At 35.6% G+C, this 26,595-nt stretch overlaps 2 protein-coding genes across 3 annotated transcripts; one reads left to right on the top strand and one right to left on the bottom strand.

The window, feature by feature from the left end:
- The first annotated feature begins 804 nt into the window (after positions 1-804).
- Positions 805-7,829, top strand: LOC126855862 (uncharacterized). Its single transcript, XM_050603894.1, has 2 exons — positions 805-1,060; positions 3,203-7,829. The coding sequence occupies exons 1-2, from the start codon at positions 1,030-1,032 to the stop codon at positions 4,102-4,104; spliced, it is 933 nt and encodes a 310-aa protein (XP_050459851.1). The 5' UTR covers positions 805-1,029; the 3' UTR covers positions 4,105-7,829.
- LOC126855577 (ras-responsive element-binding protein 1) lies at positions 4,790-24,798 on the bottom strand. 2 transcript variants are annotated; one of them, XM_050603384.1, is made up of 4 exons: positions 24,047-24,796; positions 13,565-13,641; positions 8,833-13,266; positions 4,790-8,515 (listed from the first exon to the last, which is right to left on the bottom strand). In XM_050603384.1, exons 1-4 carry the CDS (start codon positions 24,129-24,131, stop codon positions 7,919-7,921), a joined length of 5,193 nt encoding a protein of 1,730 aa, XP_050459341.1. In that variant the 5' UTR covers positions 24,132-24,796; the 3' UTR covers positions 4,790-7,918. The 2 variants fall into 2 exon arrangements, with proteins under 2 accessions (XP_050459341.1, XP_050459349.1); XM_050603392.1 differs by lacking the exon at positions 4,790-8,515 and adding an exon at positions 8,519-8,657 and having other exon boundaries at positions 24,047-24,798.
- Between the last annotated feature and the right edge of the window lie 1,797 nt (positions 24,799-26,595).

Raw genomic sequence — 26,595 nt, 5'->3', positions numbered from 1 at the left:
TTATTATAGCAATGTGTGTGTGACTGACGACTAATATTTCGATAAAAAATTGACATATATTGATTATCGTTTCTTGCAAAGCATCTATTGACTTTTTACTTATAATATTTTTTCCAGGGAAAACTTGGATTTATTGTTTTCATTGCAAAAAAATGTTATTTTGCCATATAAAAATAATAATTAAATATAACAATAATTGTATAAAAATAATAATTATATATAATTATAAAAATAAGTAATTATTTTAGTTTCTAATTTACATAATAATTATAATTATGTAATTATTTGAAACATATATTTTTTCTATAGTATTATAGTTATTAATATTCTCTCATCAATTACAAAATAAATTTATATATATATATATATATATATATATATATATATATATATATATTTATTTTGTAATTGATGAGAGAATATTAATAACTGTAATACAAAATATTAATTATAATTTTATGAAATAATCGTCATAAAACTCATTATATTTTTACGTTTTACTCAATGTTCAATTTTAATCTTAAAATTGTGACCACATATAGCGAGTAATTATAAATATATATCCTCTCGAAAGAGAATAAACCGTTAAAAGAAACGTGCTAAAATAACATATATATATATATATATATATATATATATATATATATATATATCTCATAAGGCCCTTTGTTCTTAATCTCTCTTCCATTTCTAAAAATATTTTTTTCCAATGATCAAAACATATGATCATTCTCTTGAGAAGTATCCCTGCCCTCTCCTAGCCGTGCGGTAAACGTCTGAAAGCTCCTTTGTACTCTTCGGGACTCGGGACTCTCTTTTTATAGTAGTAGTGAAGAGACAATCGCTGCATATCTACGTGCGAGTAAGCGCTCCTTGCGTTCCGCTTGCTGTAGAGATAGTGCGCAGATCCAGTGTATTGGATCCAGCTAAATTGACGTTTTATCGTTTCAATCAATTTTTCAATCGATTTTCGTAAAAGTGAAAAACTCGGAGATTAAAAGCATCGAGAAAGGATACACAGAATCTAACATGGAGAACAAAAATAGCAGCGTCGCTAAAGGTATCTAATATCAAGAAATTTCAGTATGTTATATATATATATATATTACATATATACAATAAGTGTCTAATCAAATACAGGAACTGCGTGTGTGTGTGAAAGATTCATTTAGAAAATATTATTTAATCTAATTACGTGAGATACTTTGCATGTCAAATCATGATCATTGTGACGTCACACGGGAAGTAAACTTTTTTTTTCTTACACTATGTGAAAATATGTGAAAATAAATTGATTTTTTTTATACATCGCGTACATTAAGGATTATAATTGTCAACCAAGTGTCAAAACATAAAAATCTTAATTTTGATCTGCTTTATCGAAACGGAATGTAAAATAAATAATTCTTTCATGACGTGCGAAGTGGAAAATTTTTTCGCATTCTCTCTCTTTCTGTCAATTCTTCAGGAAAAATGTGACATTTTAATATTCTTATATCGATTCAGTTTCGCGTCTGCGAATATTTTCTTCGATTAATGGTAAAATGGAGAGCAATTTCGCTTTATCGAGCTTTACAATCACCGATACTATATAGCAATGTTTCTTTTACTGCGGGATTGAAAGATTTAGCGTGTGTCGGCCAACATCAAACGACAATGTCGACAATAAAACGCGGACCGGTGGCGGCACGTCAAACGTATCGTATATTGCATTTCCCATATATCTTCAGTTATCGCGAATTGCTCGTTGCGCATGTGATGAACCTTTACATATGTGATCGATTTTTCATTTCTCATTGATTCCTGTAAGAGCATTAAACAATATTAATTTCGTCATTGCCGATAAGTTAAGCATAAACGCGATTGTTACATTTAGTTCGAATTAATAAAATGTATTATAATCACTTATATCACTCATAAATTATAATTATTAATAAATAAGAATAATAAAATTGTATAATTATTCACGTATATTACGATATATAAAAAATATTTATATCATATACATGAATATATATAACTTTTAAAATTATATTAATTTTAATTATATTGTATATATCTCACAGTTGTTATTATTATTTGCTGTATACAAGATTGTGGCTCATTATCAGTGCAATAATTGTGAGAATTGAATTAAATCATATTCTTGGAACTCAGTGCATTATCATATGATAAAGTTACAAGTTATTTCCTCCTGACTGCAATACTGATGATTAAAAAAAACCAAATCATCTATTTTAATAATAGTTATATATTAACGTAAATTATTTTTAAAAAATTGCAATAAATATTGATTTAATTATCTTTATCTTATCCCTATTATATGATATAAAAATATAAAATATAAATTTAATAATGTATAAATTCTTCACAGTGCACGTGCGCAGCATCTGAGTCAATCGAATTGACGACGGATATGTTCGCTTAAACAGTTTAATCTAATCTCTAAGAATCATATATATCACTTTACAAATGGCTCGCATTTCTTCTTCGTGTGGTATCAGATTTATTTTATGTAGACTTCATTTTTTATTCGATCTGTATTAGTGTCCACGTAGTCAGCACATTTTTGTTATATATTTATCAATATTTTTTAGATGTTTTTAATGACACAGATAGACTTTATAGCTCGAGTTCATATTGATTCTCTCATAGGATATTTGTCATATATATCTCTCTAAGTCTATCGATTTTCTCTTAGATGTTAAGATTTTTGCTGACATATTATAAGTATTATATATCATTATATAAACACATATACATATAATAAATAATATTATATCAATGTTTAATTTATTTAATTTTAGATATCTAATTATATAATCTTGAAGTTTTTTTTTCCATTTTCTTTTCTTTTTTTTTTATATTTTTTGCTTCTCTCTTTTCTTCTAGTTGTAATATAAAATATTTTTTTTGGAAAAACTCATAAAATGTTAATATTCTCTATTTTTAGCAAAAATTACATCATATTTTTTAACGATTAATATGCATTAAATAATTTGAGTTTTGTGGTAGAATATTTCTTTATAAAACATCACAAAATTTTTTTAAGATTAAAAAAATGACGATTAAAATTCATATTGATTATACTGTAATCTTTCTTTATTGTTATAAAATTTGTCGTGTTATTCTGTCTTATTGTTGCATTATATTGTTATATTATATTCTAATTTTACTGATACAAATAATATTAATGTTGCAGAATCGGAGTATAAAGACCAATATACAGCGGCATTTTTAAAAAATGGACTAATACGGGGTATTACATATCAAATAAAAATATTAACATGGGTCACATGGAAGATGCTGTCCAAGAAAGATGCTGAATGGTGGTTGGGTACGGAGGTACGCGACGCCCGAGGATTTCACGATCTAGTTTTGAGATATGTTAATAATGCCGCAGACGAAAACGGAAAAACATCCGATAAAAAATACATGTATCGTTTCGTGCAAATCAAGCACATGACGTGTTTGACCGGGGGCACGAAGATCGACCTTCGCCGTCTATTGTCCACGGATAAGGAGTATTGTCAGTACAGTCTTATCTACTTGTTCAAATCTTATATGCATATGATCGACAGATTTGAGAAGATAACGCCGGAGCAGATCGTAGACATGACGGTCTTCACAAACAGGGACATTAATACTTCGCTGAAATTTTTAGTCCCTGTAAAGAGGGATGAAATTTTTGACTTCGAAGAGAAGGGCAAACGATATCGCTTCGATTTAGACATACTGCGAAAAACACCGAACGTTATAATAGAGCGTCTGCGAGCGATGTCGCGAAACGATGAAACGCGTGTATGGAGCTTCTTGAGCAAATTGGTATTCGCGGTAGGCCAACCCTCCGAACCCGAATTGGAAAAACTTATCACCAAAAATATGGGGATGATTTTCAATACGCCGCAGATATTCTATAACGATCTATTTAAGCACGTAATGGACTGGTTTCTCATTCTCGAGGAAGGTAATGCGCCATATCTCACCGAAGAATACATAAAAAAGCATCTGAAGAAGATGGTAGATATGTTGTTGGCTGAAAAAAAATCGGATACTTCTTTTACTGCCGATTCACTTTCTCTCTCAAACCTGTCGTTAACATAAAAGAAAATTTTGCAATTCTCTCTATGTAAACTTTTTTTTTTTGCAAATATACGATATAAAGTTTTCATTTTTTATTTTTTATTTTCAAGAGAGAGAGAGAGAGAGAGAGTAAAACAGGAGAATATAATTTCTTTTTTGTATTTTTATATTATTTTTTTGTAATATCCTCTTAGGTGTCCAATTTAAGTTTTTTATTCTATTTTTATTCTGAAAAAATTCTTATCTATAAGATAAAATAAGAATAATATTTATGATGTTATATTTGCTCATTATATGTGTCTAATATTAATCTCATTTTTATGTCATAATTTGCTTTTCCAAAAATGCTATTAAGTATAAATATATGATATCACAAATTAAATATCTATTATTACATAATTAATATACATAATTAAATTTACTGAAGGAAAATACATTGTCTAATATAAATTACGTTATTATTTTTTTTTAAAAACACAATACATTTACAAAAGACACAATATATTTTTATAATTTTTGAGGATTCAATTAAATGACTTTATAACTAAATTATAATTTCAGTTACAGCATGTTTATTCCGAATTTTTATATATTAAGAAAGAAATATTTGTTTCTAGATTATTTTAGATGAATTATCTAATTTTTTAATATATATGAGACAAATAACAGATCATAAGATAAAAATAAACGATGATTACGCATATCGTTTAATTGCATGCTGTTTATTATTCTAAGTTTAAATTAGAGAATACAACTTATCCATGTACACGTGCGCTACAATGATTACTTGATATCTTAGAGCTTTCGTAATAGTCAAGGTAAATTACACTCAAAAATATTCAAATGGATTCGTCCGCTTCGATAAATATAGCTTTCCTTCATTCGCCTACAACATATCTATAAGGATCTTAATTAATACATCGGCGCGTTTGATGTGTTTATCGTAGGATATTTCTAAATTTAGTCCTTTTATACATATATAAAAAAATTTAGCTTTTTTTATAAACACTATAAAAAAGACGATGTTCTATCAAAAGGCTGAATTTTTTTAATGCGAGGATTGAACTTACAAACATCCTGCGACAGAGACGTCGTAAAGACAATGCGCACAAGACGAGATCAAGAACGATGTTGATAGACAATTATTCTCAACCTCGGTTTTCAACGTGGCTAGAACCGCATCATAGCCATGTGTACAATCGTCTTCACTATAAAACAATACATATTTAAGAATATGATGATGGAAAAAGAGGAAAAAATATTGAATCAAAGAGATGTAAGTAGAGAGAAAGGGATAAGATCGGGTAAAAGTATAAACGAATGAAATGGATAAAGATAAAAGTTGAAGGAGTAGGAAACACAAATCGTTTTCCTTTGGCCTAGTCAAATCCGCCATCTATTCATCCCGATCGCTCTAATATTATGTAATTCAACTATCTATGCCTATAATGAAATTAATAATTTGGTATAATTGTATCCGCGAAGGGATAATCAAATTATCTATATACATTAAGATCCTTAGAGTTAATCGAACGCGATTACAATATTTAAATGATTTAATATAGTGACAAATTTTACTATATTGCTTTGCACATTTCCACATTTCGTTTATCCCTATAAAAATTGCATTTCTCGCTCGTTTTCCATTGAAAAAAAAAATCGATATAATATATAATAAATACAAGATATCTAGATCCGAGATATCGCGATCCTTGAATGTACAAACGAGCTTCTTTAAAATAATCATTTTCGTTTTTATTTTTCTTATGTCAAACATAGTCAGAAATATTTTCGCGGAATGTTTGAGTCGGAACGTAGTATTCATTGACAAAAATTTACGTTAAATGCATTATAATAAAATGCTTATATGTATATATTATATATCAGTTAAATTCGCACTTAAATCTATTATTTTTCTCACTCTTTTATAGAAACACATGACTAACAATAAATAAAATTATAGTGCATATGGCGCTAACTTTAATTTTCATTGCGTGAACAATGAATTCTTTGGATTTAAATGCAGTTTCGCCTTTTGCAGAATATTTGTAAACTTTGTTTTTTTCTTTACAAAAAAGTCTAGATGCTTCCTTATTATTTTTTTTTTTTTTTACAAATATTCTGCCACAAATAGCAATGTTATGACTTAGTGTATGTACATTAGGAAATGTGCATTAGAAATCGGCAAATATTTGTGTTTGTATTTCTTAGCCCTTGTTCACACAGTATTAGGCAGTAGTTGCGAGATACAAACGCAAGTTTTCAATAGTATCATGAATATGAGAATCTTGCAACTATTGCCTAATACTGTGTGAACAAGGAATAAGGAATACAAACACAAATATTATTTGCCGATTTCTAATGCACATTTCCTAATGTACATACATTAAGTCATAACATTGCTGCTGATAAATTAATTATTACTTTTGACAGAGGTCTTTTTCACGTTCGCGAAATCGTGAAGTCGAAATGATACTATCCTGCGAATAATGCGATGTATAATTGTACAATCCACCGCGAAAATTCTAAGTATGTATGATCAAAATATATGATTCACATATATGTACAAAGATATCTGGAGTCATACAAATGACGCGCTTCTCAGAAGGAAAATGAAGACTTGAGGCTTTATGAAGGAACTTTTATCAGAAGCGTTGCTACATCGTTATGCGCTTGCAAGATAGCAATCATATATATATATGTATAACGTTTTAAATCGATTAAGTGACACAACTATAGAATAGATAAAATATGCAGCGCAGGTACTTTTCAAAAGTAAAGAAAACGTGCGCGAGAATAATAGCAAGTAATACATTTTATTGCGAAAATAATTTATTGCAAATATGTTCAGGAAATAAAAAAGAAAATAAGTGAATTTCTCAGAATAAATCGAAAAGAATTCGTTTCAGTGAAACTAGACGTTTTTAAAATCGAGGAATTTTTAAGATAAAATATCTTTAAAATTAAAAATTGATTAAAAAAAAATTATCTCTGTTTAAGTTATATCTTCATATAATTTATACAATTTTTTCTTATTATGTGTATATATATATATACATATATAAATATATAAATATATAAATATATTATTATATAATATATTTATATATTATAATATGTATATATACGTAAAATTTTGTATTTTATTTTAAATGTTTCCAATTTTTTTTTTTTTTTATTTTTAATTTTACATATAATAAAAATTTGAAATAGAAATAAAAATTCCTAATTATATAGAATGAATTCCCATCGATTTAGTTCACTTATTTTTTACATGTTTACACTTGTTATAAACTTGTTATAAATGATAATATGATCTCGTTATAACTGTACTCGTTATAAACTGTAAAATTTTACCTCATGGAGCGCATAATTTTATTCCGGTTACTGCTCTTTCTGTCTCTCTTCAGAATTTTATTTCGATAGTAAAACTCTTCGAAATACTACGGTGTTTTATACAAATACGTGCGACAAATCGATCAGGAATGTAAGGCACGATCGTGAACCTTAGACGGAGGATTCTGACGATTAATTTAATGATTTTCTGTGCTTACGAACAGTAGAAGAAAACGATGTACGATCAGACGTTGACAACATCTTTCAAGTGGCGTTATCGCAAGAAAACGGGGTTTAATCCTCTCTCACTTATCAGACATGTTATATATTTATCGTTACTCAGATTTAGTGTATTAATTAACATCTCCAGAGCTAATTCAAAATAAATTATTCGACATATTTAACTACTACATATTACACTTAATTTATATATCTTTCAAATGCGCAGTTTGCATGTGTCCGATCGCATCCTGCTTTCCACATGCGTTTAACGTGTCTATCACTCGCTATGATTGACACCCAACAACTTGGCCGCATCGTCCGCTGAGCTCAGAAGAACCTTATCAAGCAAACCTTTCTCGCGAATGCCCAGCAGATTGGAGATCAAGTCGTTATCACCGCTCTCGCTGGGCACCTCCGCCGGAGGTGGCGGGGAAGGCAGAGCAGCAGGCGCAGCGTTCTGCGAGTTGTCATTTGCCATTCTGCCGGTGAGAGTAGCCATGTTGTCATAGTGATTGTATCGCATAAGCGCACAAGGTGCCGCGTCCGCTGTTGCAACCGCCGCAACAGTCGGCAGAGAGATTCTGTCCTGGGTACGAGGCCTGCTAGTATTTGTAGAGATTGGCGAATGTTGTTGACTTCTAGGCGTTATCGTCGGTGGCTGTGCAGGTGAGTTGTCCTCATCACCGCTGTTACCTATATACATAGCAGAATCCACAGACTCGTGTTTTTTACGATGGCGCAGCATGCTGTGTTTCAGCGTGAACTTCCTCGTGCAGATGTCACATTCGAAGGGTCTTTCTCCCGTGTGGGTCCTCATGTGACGCCGGAGATCTTCCGCGGACCAGAACCGTCTCATACAGAAAGCACATATAACCTGCAGAAGTAAAGCATTAATTGAGCTTCTTAGAAGCCAAACTGATGAATGTTTCTCTTGTAAATTTTTGATATTAGTGCTCTACTATTAAAATTAAGGTATTTAAAAAAAAGAGAAATTGATCAGTTTGGTTTTCGGAAGGCTATCATCAATTAATGCAAATATAATAACTCTTTGCAGCCTTCTTTTCGGATGTTACAAATTAATCTAAACTACAAACTGGAACAAAGCAAGTGCAGACTAAATATGTTTTTATTTTTTTTTATTGTAATTATTTTTTTAAAGAGGCAAATATTAAAGAAATTTTTTTCTTATACCTTTCTATTACTGTAATCAGGAAATCGACCCCTCTTCTCTTCGCCGTCACTAGGATGTTGCTGTGCCATCTGATCATCATTCGCGTCTATATTCATAGATGCCATATCGAGGGCGCCCTTGGCCTTCAGCATATCGTACGAGCGCTTGTGATGTATTTTGATGTGATTCAAATTATCTTGACGCTCGGAAAAGCCGCTGTCGCACAAATAACATTTGAAGGGAGCATCGCTGGGACCAGGCGACGATCTTGGCGACTTGCGCGATCTGGTCATCTCATTCATCGATGTTAGAGACGTTGTATTAGAATTCGCTTTCACGGCTGCGCTAGCGGAATTCTCCATGTTCTCGGACGCGCTCGACGATCGGCTCTCGTAATCACTATGATCGTTCTGCGTGTTGGAGCACTGCGGTGGACTATTCTGTTGATCGCTGGACTCCGACCGAGACGTAATCTTACGATGCTTGGTCGATCGATGCTTCTTCAGATTGCCTAATGTAGAGAAGGTCGAGCTTGGGCACTGATTGCACTTGTATGGTCTCTCGGGCACGTTTCTCATGGAGAACATATTGTTACTGCTACCGCTGCTGCTGCTAGCAACCACCTGTACCTCTGGCGAGGAGGAATTTCTAACACGGCGCATTTTATTGGCCTTTGCCTTGTGTTTTCTCAACAAGTGGCGGTCGCAATTGGACTTTGTGGTGAAGTAATGCAAGCAGTGTGTGCACTGAAAGGGCTTCTGGCCGGTATGAGTGAGGATGTGCCGTCTCAGCGATGAGCTCCAGGGGAACTGACGCGGGCAATAAGGGCACGGGACTCGATTCGGTGCCATCGAATACGCGGACTTCTTCTTCTTCTTTTTTTTTTTATTTGACGAAGAATCATTTCCGGAGTTTAAAGAATTCGAGTCGGATTTTTCGCTACCGGAATTGTTGCCACTGGTCGAGGCAACAGGGCCTTCTTCGTCGCTCAAGTATTGCGGTTTGAATTCCTGATACTGCTGAGACGCATTGTCCAATAGTTTCGAGACACTCGCGAGATCGGCTGCTCCGTCCTCGAGTTTGCCCTGCTCTTTTCCAGAGGGTTCTGTCTTGATCGTCTCTTTGCTGTGTATCGACTTATTTTCAGTAGCCACAGGTTCATCAGCATTGATCCTGTCTATGCCGTTTCGTGCAGCTTGTTCACCGTGAGATTCTTCCAAAGTCTCTTCCGTGGGGTCAATTAGTTCCTTTTTCACGACAATGTTTTTAACACCCTCGTTACTCTCTAACTGATCTCTCAGCAAGCTTGTGCTACGCTCGTGCTGAGCTTGCGGCTCCTGTGCATCCCTGTCGCCTGATTCTTCATCTATTACCATTTCGTCCTCCGAATCATTGTCATCTATTTTATCGGCTTTTAATTGTTGTGCTAGAATGGCATACTTTACTTGATCTGAAATGGGATGCGTATTATAGTCCGATGTAATCATGGACGAGTCGACGTTTTGAAGAATATTCGGATATGGTTGAATTACTTGCGAAGTTGACGGGGCGGAATTCTGCATTGTATTCGGATTCGCGGGCGGTCTGCCTCTAGTTGAATGTCCGCCGCGGGGTCTTTGGCTCCAACACTGAGGATGCTGTTGCTTAATATGTCGTTCCATGTTGCTTCGCAGTGTGAATCTTGCCACGCAGTGCTCGCAGCCGAACGGTCTTTCGGTGCGGTATCTGCGCTGCTTTTGTTTGGGTATAAGCACGCCGTTTTTGAGTACCATTTTCACAGGATCGTTGGATGAAATGTTATCCGCTTTCTCGCGGCTCGGTGCGACCTGGTTGGCTATCTGCGCGTTCATCAAATTCGTGTAAGCATTGTGTTCGCTCGAGGTTTGCGGGATATCCCGCGCCTGCGCGTATGCTGCCGCGTAACTAGTGCTGGGCAGTGATGGATCCACTGGAAAGGTATTGCCGCCGGTCAACTGCAAACCTCTGACTAGCTCTTTCTGCAATTTGCTTTTCTCGGTCAATTCCTGACCGAACATGTGAGGATTGAGAAAATACGGCGGTATCATAGAGGCGCCAGTTAACGTGTTGAGATTACGATAGAAGGTACTTGCACAAAAATTCTCCAATGACGTAGTCGAATTTTCGCGTGCTCTGTTCAGTAGAGCTTGAGTCAGCAGCAGTGCCGGATTCGCGGCATACAATTCTTGTTGATTGTTCTTATAATGTTTCTCCTCCTGAGAATTTTCATTCTCCCTTTTACGTTTCCTGCTAAGATCTAGAACAACGTCCATGGATAAATCCAAAGGAGCGTCCTCTCCTGAATTTAACATGGAGCTTGTCGTGGACTTGGTCAGATTTATCGGACTAGCTTGAATTCTTTGGTGTGTATCTGTTTTGGTATCGCTGACTAGAGACACGCTGCCATCCGATGATCTTGACTCAATGTCCTCATCGATCTTCGAATAATTAGACTTCACGATCAAATCATGAGATCCATTCGATTCCTCGGCGGTTTTCTTCACGAGATTCAGAGCCGTTGGTCTATGGAATATGTCCGGCTTTTCGTAACAATTCATCAGTATCTCAGCACAAACATTTGAAGGTCCTGGATTACAATCCATCGATACAGATGGATAATGTATCTGTTGTTGAGAAACTTCTTCACGCTCGTTCGGATAGACGAGCGTTTTTCGCACGTCGTCCCTGATACCTCTTGGCGAGCTCCTTTCGACATTTTCATTCGTCGAATCCTCGCTTGGATGATAGATCAGCGCACTCTTAACATCCTCCTTGCTAATCATTCCATGGCGATTCTTTACATGCCTCTCGCAATTTGCCTTGGTGGTAAACGCGTAATTGCAGAGGGAGCATTCGAAAGGTCGATCACCATTATGCGATCTCAAGTGCTTCAACAAGGCCCCTTTGTCAGTACTGGTGAAGGGGCACATATTGCACGGATACGGCATTCCCGGCTCCACGTTCATATGCGCGCGATTGTGTCCTTTGAGCGCTCGCAGATTGGGGAATACTGATGCGCACAATCTGCAGGGAAACTCGCCCTTGAGTTTCATCTTTCGGAATTCCGCAGTGAAAGCATCCTGCGCCTCCTCCTCGTTATATTCAGACGAGCAGGTGCCTGAGGAACCCGAAGAGCCGATATTCGGATTAAACTTGATGTTCTCGGGCGTGCTGGTATCTGATCGCGGAAAAGTCGGCAGCCCATTCAAACTGACGGACAAAATGCTCGGGATATCCGCTAGATCCTTCATCTCCTTTGTCTCCTTGGTCTCTTTTGGTTCCCTGGATTCCTTCACTTCGCGCGCCAAGGATTTATTCTGCAGATCTAACACGGCGAAAAAGATCTCGCGCGTCGTTTTCGGATCGTCGGACTGCGGGGACGGAGCGTCTAGTTCCGTTTCGAGATTGTTATTGGTATTGTTATCATTGTTATTGTTACTGTCATTGCTATTCCTCTTATTTTTGTACGGACCCTTGCATTCTTTTTCGTGATCGAGCTGCGCCTGTCTGCACGGAAACGCATGCAGGCACTTCATGCATTGGAATCTGTTGACCTCACCAGAGGCTGGTCGATGCAGTTCCTGCTCGCACATCCGTCGAGCGATCTCCGAGAATTTCGCCGCCGAGAAGTCCATGAACGTGAGATCGCCGAAACCGTCCACGGTGCTGCGACGGCTGTTGTTGCCGCCTGCGTTCTTCTTGTAGTGACTCATAGAACGATGGAGGTTCAATTGCCGATGATTCTTGAAGGTCATGTTGCAGATCTCGCAGGTGGCCAGGGATTCCGGATGCACGCGTTCCATATGAGCCTCTAACATCGCGCCGCTCACGAAGTCTTTGCCACAAATCATACAACCGAATGTCATCTGCTCCACATCCGATTGGCATCTAATCATAATTCTGGTATTATTCATAAGAGTCTTGTGCCTCTTCTGCTCCTCCGTGTCGCTAGCGTCATCCTGCAAGCATTTTCGTTTGTTCGCGCGATGATTATCGGGCGATGACGGTTGTTGCCGGTCGTCGATTAGGGTCGGCGAATTACGCCTTGCTAATTCGTTGTTGTTGTACTCATCCTGATTCGTCGTCACCGGTCTCTCCGAGCCGTTGCTACCCTCGGAGTCCGTGCAACTGTTGGGCGATGCCACCCGATGGGTGCACCTCACGTGACGGTTCATATTGCCATTCGTCGTGAACGACATGTCGCAGTATTTGCACTTGAACGGCCGTTCGCCCGAGTGTACCAAAACGTGTCGGTCTAGCGAGCTTGCCGAGCTGAGAACTTTGTTGCAAACCCCGCAGCTGTAATCCTCCTCACCGCTGCAGTCTGTGCTACGAGGTGAGTTATGGCCGCGCAGATGATTCGTCAGTTCGTGGCAACTGGAAAATATTGACGAGCACATTGGGCACGGATGCGCGCCATTCTCCGATAGCTCCACCTATTTTTCGAGAAAAAATATGTGATATTAAGATATGGATCTAATGAGTAAAGATGAGATTTGCGCTGTTAAAAATATTTTCATTTGTTCGTCTATGATATCATCTATGATTAATAAGATTGTCAAAATTTTTAATTATCTAATGTTTTTTTTTTTTTTTTGTAAGGGATTAGAGTGTTTAAAACTTTTAACTTATTGACATAATATTACAATTTCACTAATTTCATACTTTTATTTTGAAGACTAATGTTTTAGCTGTTAATCATATATTATTATTTATATTAAAATAAATACTTACGCTTGATGATGGTGATGCAGCATCAATTTGTGTTTCGTTCTCCTGTTCTTGATCAATTCCATTCTCGGATTTAATCGCTGCAACATAAAAAGCATATTTCAATAAAAAAAAAATATATATAAAATGTAAAATATGCTTAATTTAATGATGACACAACGCAAAGAATAAGTTTTTCCAATCTCGCTTATCATCAACCATTTTACAGAAATTAATTTAGTTTTATTAATGTAGATGAAAAGATCAAATGTGCATTTTAATGCGAGTTTAATGCGTGACGAAATCAAGCGTTTTAAATTTCTTAAAAATGTTACTAAATCATTTCGCAGACAGAGACTGATCTCAAGAAGACAGGAAAAACCCGCAGAACAAGAGTGATCACACACACACACACACACACACACACACACACACACACACACACACACACGCCACGCACACGCACACGCACACGCACGTACCACGCCACGCACACGCACACACACACACACACACACACACACACACACACACACACACACACACACACACACACATATATATATATTCTGGACCACAATCTGCTGACGAAACAGGAAAACCAAGACATCGAATAGTAAGAGAGCAACGAATTTGTAAATTGAAGCTTTAGTATAACAGAGAAAGAATATTTAAATTATTTTACAGAATGTAATTGTATATCTCTAAATATATTTATTGCAGTTGACTTTAATCGATTGCTGCGGCTTTACAATCATTATATTTGTTTTTATTTCGATTTATTTATTTTCTTCTTTTTTTAAAAAAAAATGCTCAATTTATGATTTACATCCTAAAATTTGATTGATTCTATGATCCTAAAAAAAAACATGGCTGTAACACGATAAATATAACTGAATTATAAATATATATATAATTTTCTTATTGTCTGCAATCATTAGAATAATTCAGATCAACGAAAGATTTATAAGAGTGTCTAATCAATGTTTAGTATCGCATAGTTTCTTTTTTTACAAAAATTACTAAAGAGCCTTCGCTCGACGAAAAAGCAACAATTCAGTTGATCTTCGCAATCATTAGGGCATAATTCAAATTTCGTTATAATGGCGTAATAACGTAGAATATATCGTACGATTGGCGCTGTCCTTAAAACAGCGGATAAACAAGTGCCGCATACCGGATTTTCGCCGGTGTGTCGCGTCCTCTCTTCGGAGGTCTTAAAGAACTGTGTCAGCGCGATACATAGGACAGGACACAAATCTGACCGAGTATTCCGGAAGCTGATACCCCGAACCGCAAGTGAAGCCGGGACAATAACATTTATCAACGTCCTCCGCCTGACGTCCTGACCGCACTCGACCGTCTATTCTAACTTGGAGCGAGGCACTATCGTGTCTCTTGATTTACACACGCTTTTGGAGAACGCAATTAGCGTCTCTTAGACGAGAAAAGTCGGCGATTAAGTTACACCGTTTGGGATGCCGCGAGGCAAAGCCAGGTAGACATGAAGAGAGGGACTTTTTCATCACTTTAATATTTATCGATTCGGGAATTGATCAAAGCTGGTTTAGGCTCTTGAAAGATCACGATCAAAATTCTCTCCTGTATCTTGAATACGAGATAAACTATGTTTACCAGTAATATGTTTTCGATGTTTATTTGAGAAATTTGAAATCTTTTCGACTTTATTGCAAGTATATCATAATCCTGTTTGTGTGACTGAAGATGGAATACAAACAAAAAAGTGACAAGATATTATATTTCATATTTGTGTTATTATTTTGATAGAAAAATATTCTATTTAAATTTTAAAATGAATTTTAAAATTTTAACTTAAGATTGATTCTTTAATCGCTGTGTGTGAAGTAGTTTAGAAAAATTAAATTATGTCCTTTAAAAAGAAGACATTAGTCTATACAATTATTAAAAATTACACACACACACACACACTTTTATTATTGATGCAAAATGAGATAAAGTTACCAGAGAGAGAGAGAGAGAGAGAGAACATAACATCTTTCGATGCGCTAGATAGAGAATCATCTTTATATAAATTTTTTTATCAATGAGATTAAACTTTGAGATACTATTTTGAAAACAATACCTCGGAGATGTATCTTAAGAGCAGTGACTCACACTTTTCCTTTCTAGGGATTTACCAGAACAAAGCAATATTACGAGAACATCTTACGAATCATATCGACTCAATATCATGTCTTGGTATTAACTGTTTTGAAGATTCCTTATCATGTTTTCGTTGAAATTAGAATTTGTTCAACATTTCGCGGATAACGAGTAGCAAATTTTCACATGAAATACGAGATCTGTTAAAATCATGTAGCGTTGTTGAAAAAATAATCACTTTTTTGTCTCTTAATAAATTTTTGCAAAATTCGAATTTATTCGAAATATTTAATAATTGTAACTGCGAGATTGTGGTAAGAAAAATCAGACGACTGGCAATATCAAAACAAGAAAAATGGCAATACATAAATTTTACAAGATTTTCACAAAATATTGATAAGATAAATAAGATTCTTATTCGTCTATCTTCCCATCTATCTGTGTAGATTCGAACCCATTATAATTATTAAAGTTATTAAAATCTGGCGTGTATACACCTCCATTTATTCTCTATCAGATAATAAGATTTAAAATGAATGCTTATTATCAAATTAATAACTAGAAAATATATGCGTGTAATCTCATGCAACGGTAGACGGATACCGGTGTTAAGCATAATAACTGACACCTTTAATATAGTCGAAGGACGTAATACGGCTTTGCATTCTCTTTCCAGAAATCTCGCATTTGACTCGCCGATATTTATGCGCATCTTACGATAACACATATTAATTGTCACGTAGCAAAAAAATGGAATAGTTTTCAATCAGAAATTAAGATAAAACAATACAAGTATTTCAAATTGATATCTTTTTTCAATGAAATGTTGTTATTCTAATATTATGATCACGCTGTAATTAAAAAACTGTAATTAAAAAAATTAATTTTATCTTGCACGAGATACAGGATTAATGGGTCCCCTGAATATCATATTACACATAACTCGTCGATTAAATGTTACACAGTGGTCGTCATGTGGTCCTAAGCGAACCTGTTCGATGGGCGCCTATATAAATACCTACCTGTCGGCAGGTGAACTTTATTCATGCGCGTAAATCATGCGCACGCCCTGGTCAAGTGTGGAGAAACGGGTCTGATCAAGTTCGTTTGCGGTTTAACGCGTGCCTGATTATTAAAATAACTCTTAACCCCTCGTGACCAATCCTAACTGCTTCTAATTGAGTATCCATATTTATGTTGTATGAATGAAATTATTATTTTTATGATATTCTATATAAATAAAATAATTCAATTCAATTTTGTATAAATTAAAATCTGAAAATAAAGTTACTTGAAATTATCTGCAAACTTTTTTTCATTTATTAATAGCGTTTTTATAATATTTCGATTATATCTGATTTTGTAATAAAATGTAATAAAATGTAATAATTTCTAATAGAATTTTTTTGACAGCATTGCACGATTTATCTATAGTATGTCGTACTGTGAGAACACATAAGTAAGAAAACATCAATATGCTTGTATCGATGACGAGAAATGCGAGGCAAAGAAAAATAGAAATCGTTTTTCGTGGTTCACGGAACGTCGTAACGATGAGTCTCCGATCGTTAGAAATGGAAAGCACCGCGAGGGAAGATTTCCAATTGCGACGATTAAGAATCTATATCGAATTTCACTCGAGACGATCAATATGCGACAGACACGAGAAAAATTGACAGAATATCCAGAATGTGTATTGTTGTAATTACACGATACGAATAACAAAGTTAAAAAATTACGAAGTTTGACAAATTTATTATTCATTTCATTTATTATTCACAATTTATTATTTATATAAATATAAAATTGGCATCTTAATTTTTTAGAATTTTTTTTTTTAAATTTGCAATTCCTTTTATTGTTTTTTACTTGAATTTTTTTAATAACCAGGTATTTTGTAAATCCTCTACACTATATTCAACACTTTACGATGACGATGATAGCATAAACATCTTCATAGCCGGTTTATGTAACAAAAGTACAGAAATAAAAAAGAATTCTCCGCTCAAAGATGAGATCAAACGATGGAATTAAATGCGCTTTAACTTGAATAACATGTAGATAATATCACGTCTCGCGCACGTGGATTTTTGCTCGAAATGTGTGATGTAAGAAAAAATAAATAATTATATCGTAAAACTGCAAACATTTAATTACAAATAAATAAATGCAAAAACTTTACTTTATTAAAATTCCATAAATCTAGTTTTGATATAGTGCATGCACGTATATATATATATTTGTATATGCTGTATAATATGTGTGTGATTTCTACTTTTATTATACTTATATTCATGTAACTTTAGGCGATATAAAAGTTTATTTTACGTTATTAAGAAGGAACTGGACGAGTCAAAAAAATTAAATCTAATTTAACATTTCAAGAATCACGAATTTAACATTGCACACATACGCAAAGCACGTTTAGCCTTCTAAAATATAAAATTACAAATTAACTTATGAGTGAAAGTAAAGATTTGCCCTGTAGAATAAAAATTTTTATTTTATAATTTTTGTATATAGTTACTATAAAAGTTTTGTAGTTATTATAAAAAAGTTAATTCAATATAAGATAATTTACGATTTTTAAATTAAAGTATAGTCTATAGGCCAAGTCTTTACTATAACTCATAAAATAATTATTAATTTTATATTTTAAAAAGCTGAAATTGCTTTGTGTGTATCAAATTTATGAATCTCGAAATGTTAGATTTATTCACTTTTAACATAGCCGATCCATCCTCAGGGTCTCTTTAATAGACTTGATGCATATTTAAACAACTATAATATTAATTTCTGTTTATAAAAAATATTTCGCCTTACGAAAAATCAGGGATTAATGCAGGAAAAAAATGAACGAATGTGTCGAGAGGAACCAATGCGGGAAGGGCGACTCCCGATTACTCGCACGGTTTCAAGGGAATCGAGAGCGAACGAGCTGAAGGACCAGAACGCCACGCCTATATCTGCATTGCACCCTCGCCGGGGGAGCCTTGAGGGAAAAAGGGAGCAGTGTCGTGCTGGGCACAAGGGCGTACATGCGCATTTCCGTTCGCTCGCCCCGATGCCACCTACGAATCGTAGGATGCTGCGCTGAAGCCGCCGTGGTGGGGATAGACGACGACCCGACCGCCGTGCCGCGCCGCGATTGGCCGCCGCCATTCATCTCTCCCGGAGGCCTTTTTTTAATCTCCTTCTCCCCCCCCCCTCTGCCGCGCTCTCCCTCCAACGCACCCACCCTACCGTTCCCCTCTCGAGCTCGCCTGACTCGCTGATCTCCTTTATCTCCGATCTCCGTTCCTTCTCTCTCTCGCTCTATCCTTCTTTCCCTCCTTTATCCATCCGCCACTGCGATTGATCACCATTCTCCTCTTCGTCTTCCTTCCTGCGTCCGTAGCCGCAGACTCACGCTCGCGTTTTCTCTCTCTCTCTCTCTCTTTGCTTTCCCTTCCCTTCTTCTTCTCTTCTCATTTTCGTAACCCTGCTATCTCATACTCGATTCCCTTTTTCTCCCGCTATCCTCTCTCTCACTCTCTTTCTCTTTCCCTTTCGACGTCGGCGCTTCTTTCCCTCTTTCGTCTCAACATCCCCTCCTTCCGTCCAGTTCTCCCTCATCATCCCCGCTTCTTCCACGCTCGGATACACCCACGCACCACACAGGAGAAACAAAGATGGCGGTATGTTTCGAGAATCGTCTCTCTGACAACCTTGGATTTACCCATCCGTAACGCACCGGAGCAACCCTTCGTACCCGTGGATGACTATTCTAATTTGCGCACGAATATCCCTCTCCTTTTCTCTTGCCCTTCCCCGCTCTGTAATGTCATCCGATTATCTTGTTTCCTTATTGGTTGCATTAACGATACACATGCAATCGATTTAGACGTTTTCCAAAAAAATTCTTAAATAATATATTATATGACTCAAACGTTAAGGAATTTCAATTTTTCTCACGAGATGAATAGATAATCGGCTCGAGATGATAAAAACATTTGTTTCGAAAGCCAGTATTTTCATAATCCGTAGCATTCTATTTAGATTCTTTGCTTTGTGAAATTTGAGAGAGAAATTCTTTTAAAGAATTCAGAGTTCGAATTAAATTCAAGTCAAACTGAATATCAAACTTAAATAATTATTTTATATATTTTAATAGTAATTTTTTATATACAGTGGCTATTAATATATTTGACATTATGTTGCGTTGTTTTGCGTGTAAATCAATAATTGTTTAATTCTTTTTCGAATTTGTTTATCCGCGCGTTGATTCCGCTTAAATAAATAGATAAATCATTAAAAATATAATTAAATTTTTGACATAAAATATATTATTAATTTTTGCAAAATATAAGTTTCTTGATATTGATAGCATAAAAAAATACTTCAAAACTAAGATTACTCACTTACTTTTCTAAATTGTATCTACTACAATTTTGCGAGATTGTATCGCGAATTCACAAAAGTGAAAAGAATTGAGATGGTAAGAATTGATAGCATCTTTTAAGTAAGATTTTTTCCCAATTTATTTTTTGATTTATTACCAAAAGTATTTTTAGCAAAGTTGCTATCCTCGCGATTACTTTCACGTTTTTATTTCGAAATTCATGAATTACGCAGCTTCCGTAACTTAACTAGTAAGTTCAAACTTTGTTCTTAAATTCTTTCAGAAATTTAGATTCGTCATTTCTTGATCGCTAATTTTATAATTTCCGATTCTTATAATGCCGATAACTTATAAACTGCATTCCAACGATTGCTTTCAACGCTCATATCTTTATATCATACTATAGAGGTAAAGATAACGAAACTTGTTAAAAAAAAAAAAAACAAAGAAATATTTAATATTAACCATAATAAAATCGACGTTCTGATTTCCGGTCAACGGAGACGTTCCCAAGGGATGCGCGACTCGACGGTTTATCAAGACACGCGATATAGAAAGCAATTGTCCGTCGCGGCTCATTAATTTCACGACCGTGAGAGGGCGAATAGAGTTTGCGAGGTGCCTTGTGGAGGATGTCCCGCAAAGTACCAAACGTATACGTGGCCCAACCAAGTGTTTCCGCATGTACCTAGAAGCGTTGTCATACCGACCTACCTATCTACGGCCGCATCTATAGATATGTCGCCGTAATAACGTCTATACAAATCCTAGACCGACCTTACAATGTCTCGGGAGGGGGGGAAGGGGGCGGAAAAACTATGATAAGTGCGCTGGTCGTGGCGGACGTCTGATGTTTAGTCGCCAGTTAATATTGATCATAGATCATCAAGTTTTTTGATAAAAGATTATATATAGTTTGGTTTCATAAAAAATATTCTATGATCTTGTGTTCTCGCACGAAAAATCGAGATGTCACCGTCGTAAGACTGAAATTTAAATAGTAAGCTGCCATTTCATTAATATTGAATTCATGCAGCAGTTCAATATAATGTATTATTAAGGGTTATTAATTATTATATGAAATCTCTACAAAAATAATTGGTTTTAACTAGATTCGAATTTTACTAAATAATTTATACATTAATTAAATGAATTTTTCGATCGTTAGTTTATCTCTCCGATCAAATCTTAAGAATAGAAGGTATGGGACGACAGCATAAATCTTTTTCAGAATTCTTTTTCACTACCTTCGATAAGTAAATGATGATAAATTAATCTAGCCTTATATGCAATGTAAATAGTATAATCTTTACAACGCATTTCCGAGAAAAATCCATTAACTGGTATTCTGTATTTTCTAACATAAAATAAGGACGAACACTCGCTTAACGTTTTGTTTTTCATTTTATATCCATCGATATCAATCTGTACGAGATCAAATGAGATACCTTTCGTTTTATCTTTCGAAATAGATGCACTTCTTTATAAACATTCTGATCAAGAATTTCTCTGATTTTTATCTGACAATGAGTGGTATCATATAAATTAGAATAATTATATTTTAATATTAAAAAAAATATATTTAAATACAAGAAATTTAAGAATTTTTTAAAAAGTTATAGTAATATGTGTGCTCATTAATACTGATTATAAAATATTATTTGATTTTTGAATAAAAAATTAAAAGAGTCATCTGTTATCAATCACTTAAAAATTTTCTTACCATTATAATAAAAGTAATTAAATTTTTTTATCGATATATTATTTGAGAAAAGTATTACGAACTACGATTTATTTCGATAATTGATTTATGCAGGCGGATATCCGTTCGTACTGCAACTTTTTAGTTGTCGCGAAAAGCTTCCCGAAAGTTTTAACAATGCGTGCACTTTCTTGTCAATATAAACATCGCTAATTAATCTATCTCGTTACCAAAGGGCGCCCCTTTGCTGGGGTGAAAAAGGGAGCGGTTGACTTTCCGCACCACACCCTAATACAGGCTTTGCGAAGCCGCTCGTATAATCATCCTTTGCTCTCTTCTCTCCAAAGGAAAGAAATTTTTTTCGGATAACGTTCACACATCCGCTTGCACAAATGTAACTTAAATAGTTTAATTATAAATTTTAATTCAAATATAGTGCATTTTTTGCTAAAAACACTCAACACGCACATATAAAATATCATAAAGATCAAAAAAATAAAGACAAATTAAATCAATATTTTTATCAAACAACTTCTAACGATGCTATTAACCCTCGATGAGTTGTCATCATTAATCTTCCATATCGTTTTTGAGAAGGATTTAGATGACTGCCTCGTGATTATAATCAGAGTTAGTTTTCAAACTTTCATATCGTTGAAAAAAGAATTATAAATATTTTATAAAGTTCTATTAAATTCTATTTTTAATTCTAAATACTATTAAATGCTACTCTAAATTCTAAATTCTACTCTATTAAATTCTGTTTTATTAAATTTTACAGCGCGCAATATGTTATTTTAAACATCCGATATTATCCATATCATTATATTACAATATCTTAATCATTCGAGATTAAAAGCAAAGATTTTTGTCCTTCTTTTACGCGCTTGGAATTTCTTCCAAATATAATGTGTAAATATTATTAAAAAGAAATAGTTATATATTTATAAGAAAGAAAGGAGAGTTTGTGTAAAGAAAACTCTGAAATAAACTATTTTTTCATAGATATAATATTTTTTTAGCTTTGAATTACATCTCTCTCGCTCTTTCTCTCTCGCGTTGCAGCTTCTTTACTGTAGTAGAATTATTTATGTTTCTTCAAATCCATAAATCCATTACATCGCGTGTGTTCAAAGTTACATTATAAATATTTTTCATATCTCCACGAAATCGCGTACTACATATGGAAAATATTTGCCTTTGACGATATATGGGAAGCAAAGATATCGCTCGGACTTTCACAAAAGCGTTTCGACGGCCAGATAAAGGCTCTTATCTGCTTAAATTTGGACTACCTGGATTCATTTCTCCTTTAAATACATGTTATAAAGAGATTAGAAGTTTTCATCGCGATGTGTAGCTACCCCCTTCTGTCATCATCATCAAGAACATCGATGAGACACGCATTACTCATAAAGAGAAATTATTCCAAGAAAGGGAGAGAGAGATGATTCGATATCGATCGATTAATTTTCACGGCAAAACAACTTTTAAACAGCATTTCGTAACAAAATATTTTTTGTGCGTGACAATTTTTTAATATCGTTCCTCCAATATTTTTCATTTTCAGAAAAAAAAGAAAAAAGATAAGCTCAATATTAATCATCAATTTGTCGAAATTTAGTATAATGCAAAAATGTAGTAATGTGTGACGATACATTTTGGTCCTCTCTCTCTCGCTCCAAATCTAACAACCTGAAGGCGAACTGGACGGACACAAAAATCCGCTGCGAAGATTCGCTACAGATTTGATGATGGAAAGCACTCGCGCACGATACCTCGAATTGCGTCACCAATACAATTCATGTAATCTCGTTATCTCGTTGTGAGCTTCGTTCGTGGAATCTCTTATAACTCGCTCTCTCTAATATGACCATGAAGAGAACAGGTGAGTGCGCGGCCGCACGCGCCATTTGTATGCTTAAATATTGTAAAATTTCACGTGACAAGTTAGCATACAAAAGGAACGCACGTGTGCGCAAGATATTTAAATGAAATAAATTCTCTCCAGAAAAGGAATGACGGAATATCGAAGAAAAAACGCCTTGCATTCTCGACGAAGTTTGTCGAGCCTCAAAATCACGTACGTCACGAGATTCTTCACGAGAAAAAGTTCACGCCGCGAGACAATACAATGCATCATAAAAAAAACTGTAAGTAAATATTAGTAAACATGGCTAAACGGAGATCGATACGCGCGAGAGCGCGTAGAGTCAGATTATTTAACGGAATAGCTTTATTTTTATCGGTGTCTTTTCCCGGAACTGTGCGAAACTTGATTTCTAAAAAACGGACGTACCTTTCTTTGAATATTCCATGATGCGGAATTCGCTGCTAGCTAAGGTATATCGCACCGTCGAGAGAAGAACTCCAAATTCCAGCATCCGAGAGTGAACTGTGATTTTTACACTTTAACACCCGTCTACGAAGAGGAAGTATGGGAGTATGCCAGGACACCCGACACACACCTCTCTATCGCGTACACTTTGACGTTATCCTCCCCCTCTCCCCCCACCCCCAAGTCCGGGACCTCGATTGATCCGGAGAGATGCACCTTTCGAGAATGCGAACCGCTACTCGTGCTCGTCCGACAGGGAAAATCCAACGAGACGCTCATAAGAGCGCTATCTCCGATAGCTCTCACTGCGGATCCTCACTCTCTCTCGTTCGCGCTCCTCTCGCGTCTCTATGGGATGTTAACACCGATCGAATATCTCGTTCGAAATTGCGGATGCGAGTGGACCCCGACTTTTCGATTCTCGTCGTCACCGTTCGGCGTACAGCAGTACACTGAGAAGAAACGCGCGTAACAGGCCGTGGCGTCCGCTTCGTGATACTCGGAGCGTCTGAGCGCAACGACGGTGATCCCGAAACGAGAGAGGGACCCCCCGATCCTCTCGATGGAGAGGAGAAGAGCGTGGCGGGGGCGACCACCGAGGCGACGCTCCGAGTAGAAGAGTAGGAGCAGAGTGGAGGAGGGTGGGCGGGGGATGCGATTCTCTCCGTCGAATGCGCGTGGTGGGGAGGAGAGCTACGGCGAGAAGAGAGGATCCCGGGATCCATGGGGAGAACGGGTCACGACGGGCCGACTCGCCGCGCGGTAATGCCTCTGACAGTTTCTCTCAGCCTGTGTGCGTCGCTACCTCCATCATCCCTTCCTCCGATTGGTCCGACCCTGCGCGCGCGCGCGCGCCTTCACCGTCTCTCTCACCCGCACCGTCTCTTCTCTCTTCTCCTCTCGGCTTCGCCCGGCGATCATCCCCCTCCACTATTCGCCCGGCTCTCTTTCGCCCGCAACCCCGCGCACGCCCCGAGAGAGCCACATTCGTCGGACACATCTACGTGGATACATGGGCGCCCGAATGGAAATAACTTCTCTCCGAGAAACGATTCTTAAAGGCTTTTTTTACTTTCCCTCGAGAAATATTTGCGCCCTTGACCTTATGTTGTGGATCTTTTTTTTCTTTTCCATCGCATTTTTTTCTTATTGTCTATAGTGCGCGAATATTAATAGCACATGTATCATCTCAAGGATATAGAGTATATTTTTTGGTTCTATTGTGAATTTGAGAAAAAGAATTTGAGAAAATCTTGATACAACATTTATTAGATTACTATAATGAGGTAATAAATTAGTTTCTATACGATCTAATTGATCGAGAAAAGCAGCGAATATTAATTTTATAACTTGATATTTATAAGGAAGATGTTTGAAAAATGATAAAAAAATATATAAAATAAAATATGTAAAATAAAAATAAATTTTGAAAAAGATGTTAATGTGTGAAAAATGATAGCTTCAAATATATACGAATTTAATAAATGATAAATTATTTTGCGATATATTAAAACTATAATTATGATGATAGAATTTTATATCTTAGTATATAAATAATAGATAATAGATATTTCGAAATAGATATCAGAAATTGCGCATTCATGATTAATCTCGTATTTAAAAAATGCTTAAATATTCGATCATAATTCTTTTACAATTGTTTTAACAAGATGTTTTTTTGATTGAATGTCTTTTAATACATAATTTAATATATCGTTAAGGTACACGTGCTTTACATCCATATATTTACGTTCCCTACTTTATAACGTGCAAATCATAATTACTAACTGCCATAAGAATTACGTCACCAACAATACTTTGAAATGTTATTTCTCTATCTTGAGATAGGAGAAAAAGATTCTAGCATTTACGGAAAATATTTACATTCCCTTCCTCTCTAATCTTTAATCCTCTCGTTTTTAACTGATCTGAGAAAGAAAAATCTCAGATATGCGATTTCATCATGCGTTCTTTCACGCATACATATGTTCGAGTAAATATTTTTTTATCGGAGATATAGGAGAAAGCTTTCGCATCTATTTGTTTTGTGCAACTATAATGTATCCATACAATGTACAAATATCATAATCTACTTCAAAGAAACCAAGAAGAAAAAAATCTTTCCCAAATATGAGATAAAAAGTTTTCACACAACGTGTGCGAGGATCTTCACATGAAAATAAAATTGTTTTCTCCGTTAGTGACGCGTGACAGTTGATCGAGAAATTAATAATCATCATTCACGTGATTAACATCCGATTAATTTATCATCTATCATTGAGGACATGCATCTTCGAAAGACTGTGCGTCTCGAGCCGCAAGATTCTACGCTATGTTAAACGTATATTCATCTTCTCTCTCTCTTTCTCCTCCCCTAAGATGTCTGTTCTCAACGGACCGTTGGGAAAATAACCGACTGTCTCATTGCCCCTTCTTATAGACGCCCATGTACAAGTACGTTTTCCAGCGGAGCAAACCTTCGCCCTTCTCGCCCCGCCGTTTCTCCTCGC

Source organism: Cataglyphis hispanica, chromosome 2 (assembly GCF_021464435.1).
Source record: "Cataglyphis hispanica isolate Lineage 1 chromosome 2, ULB_Chis1_1.0, whole genome shotgun sequence".
Lineage (NCBI taxonomy): Eukaryota > Metazoa > Arthropoda > Insecta > Hymenoptera > Formicidae > Cataglyphis > Cataglyphis hispanica.
This window is presented reverse-complemented; position numbering and strand designations above follow the sequence as displayed.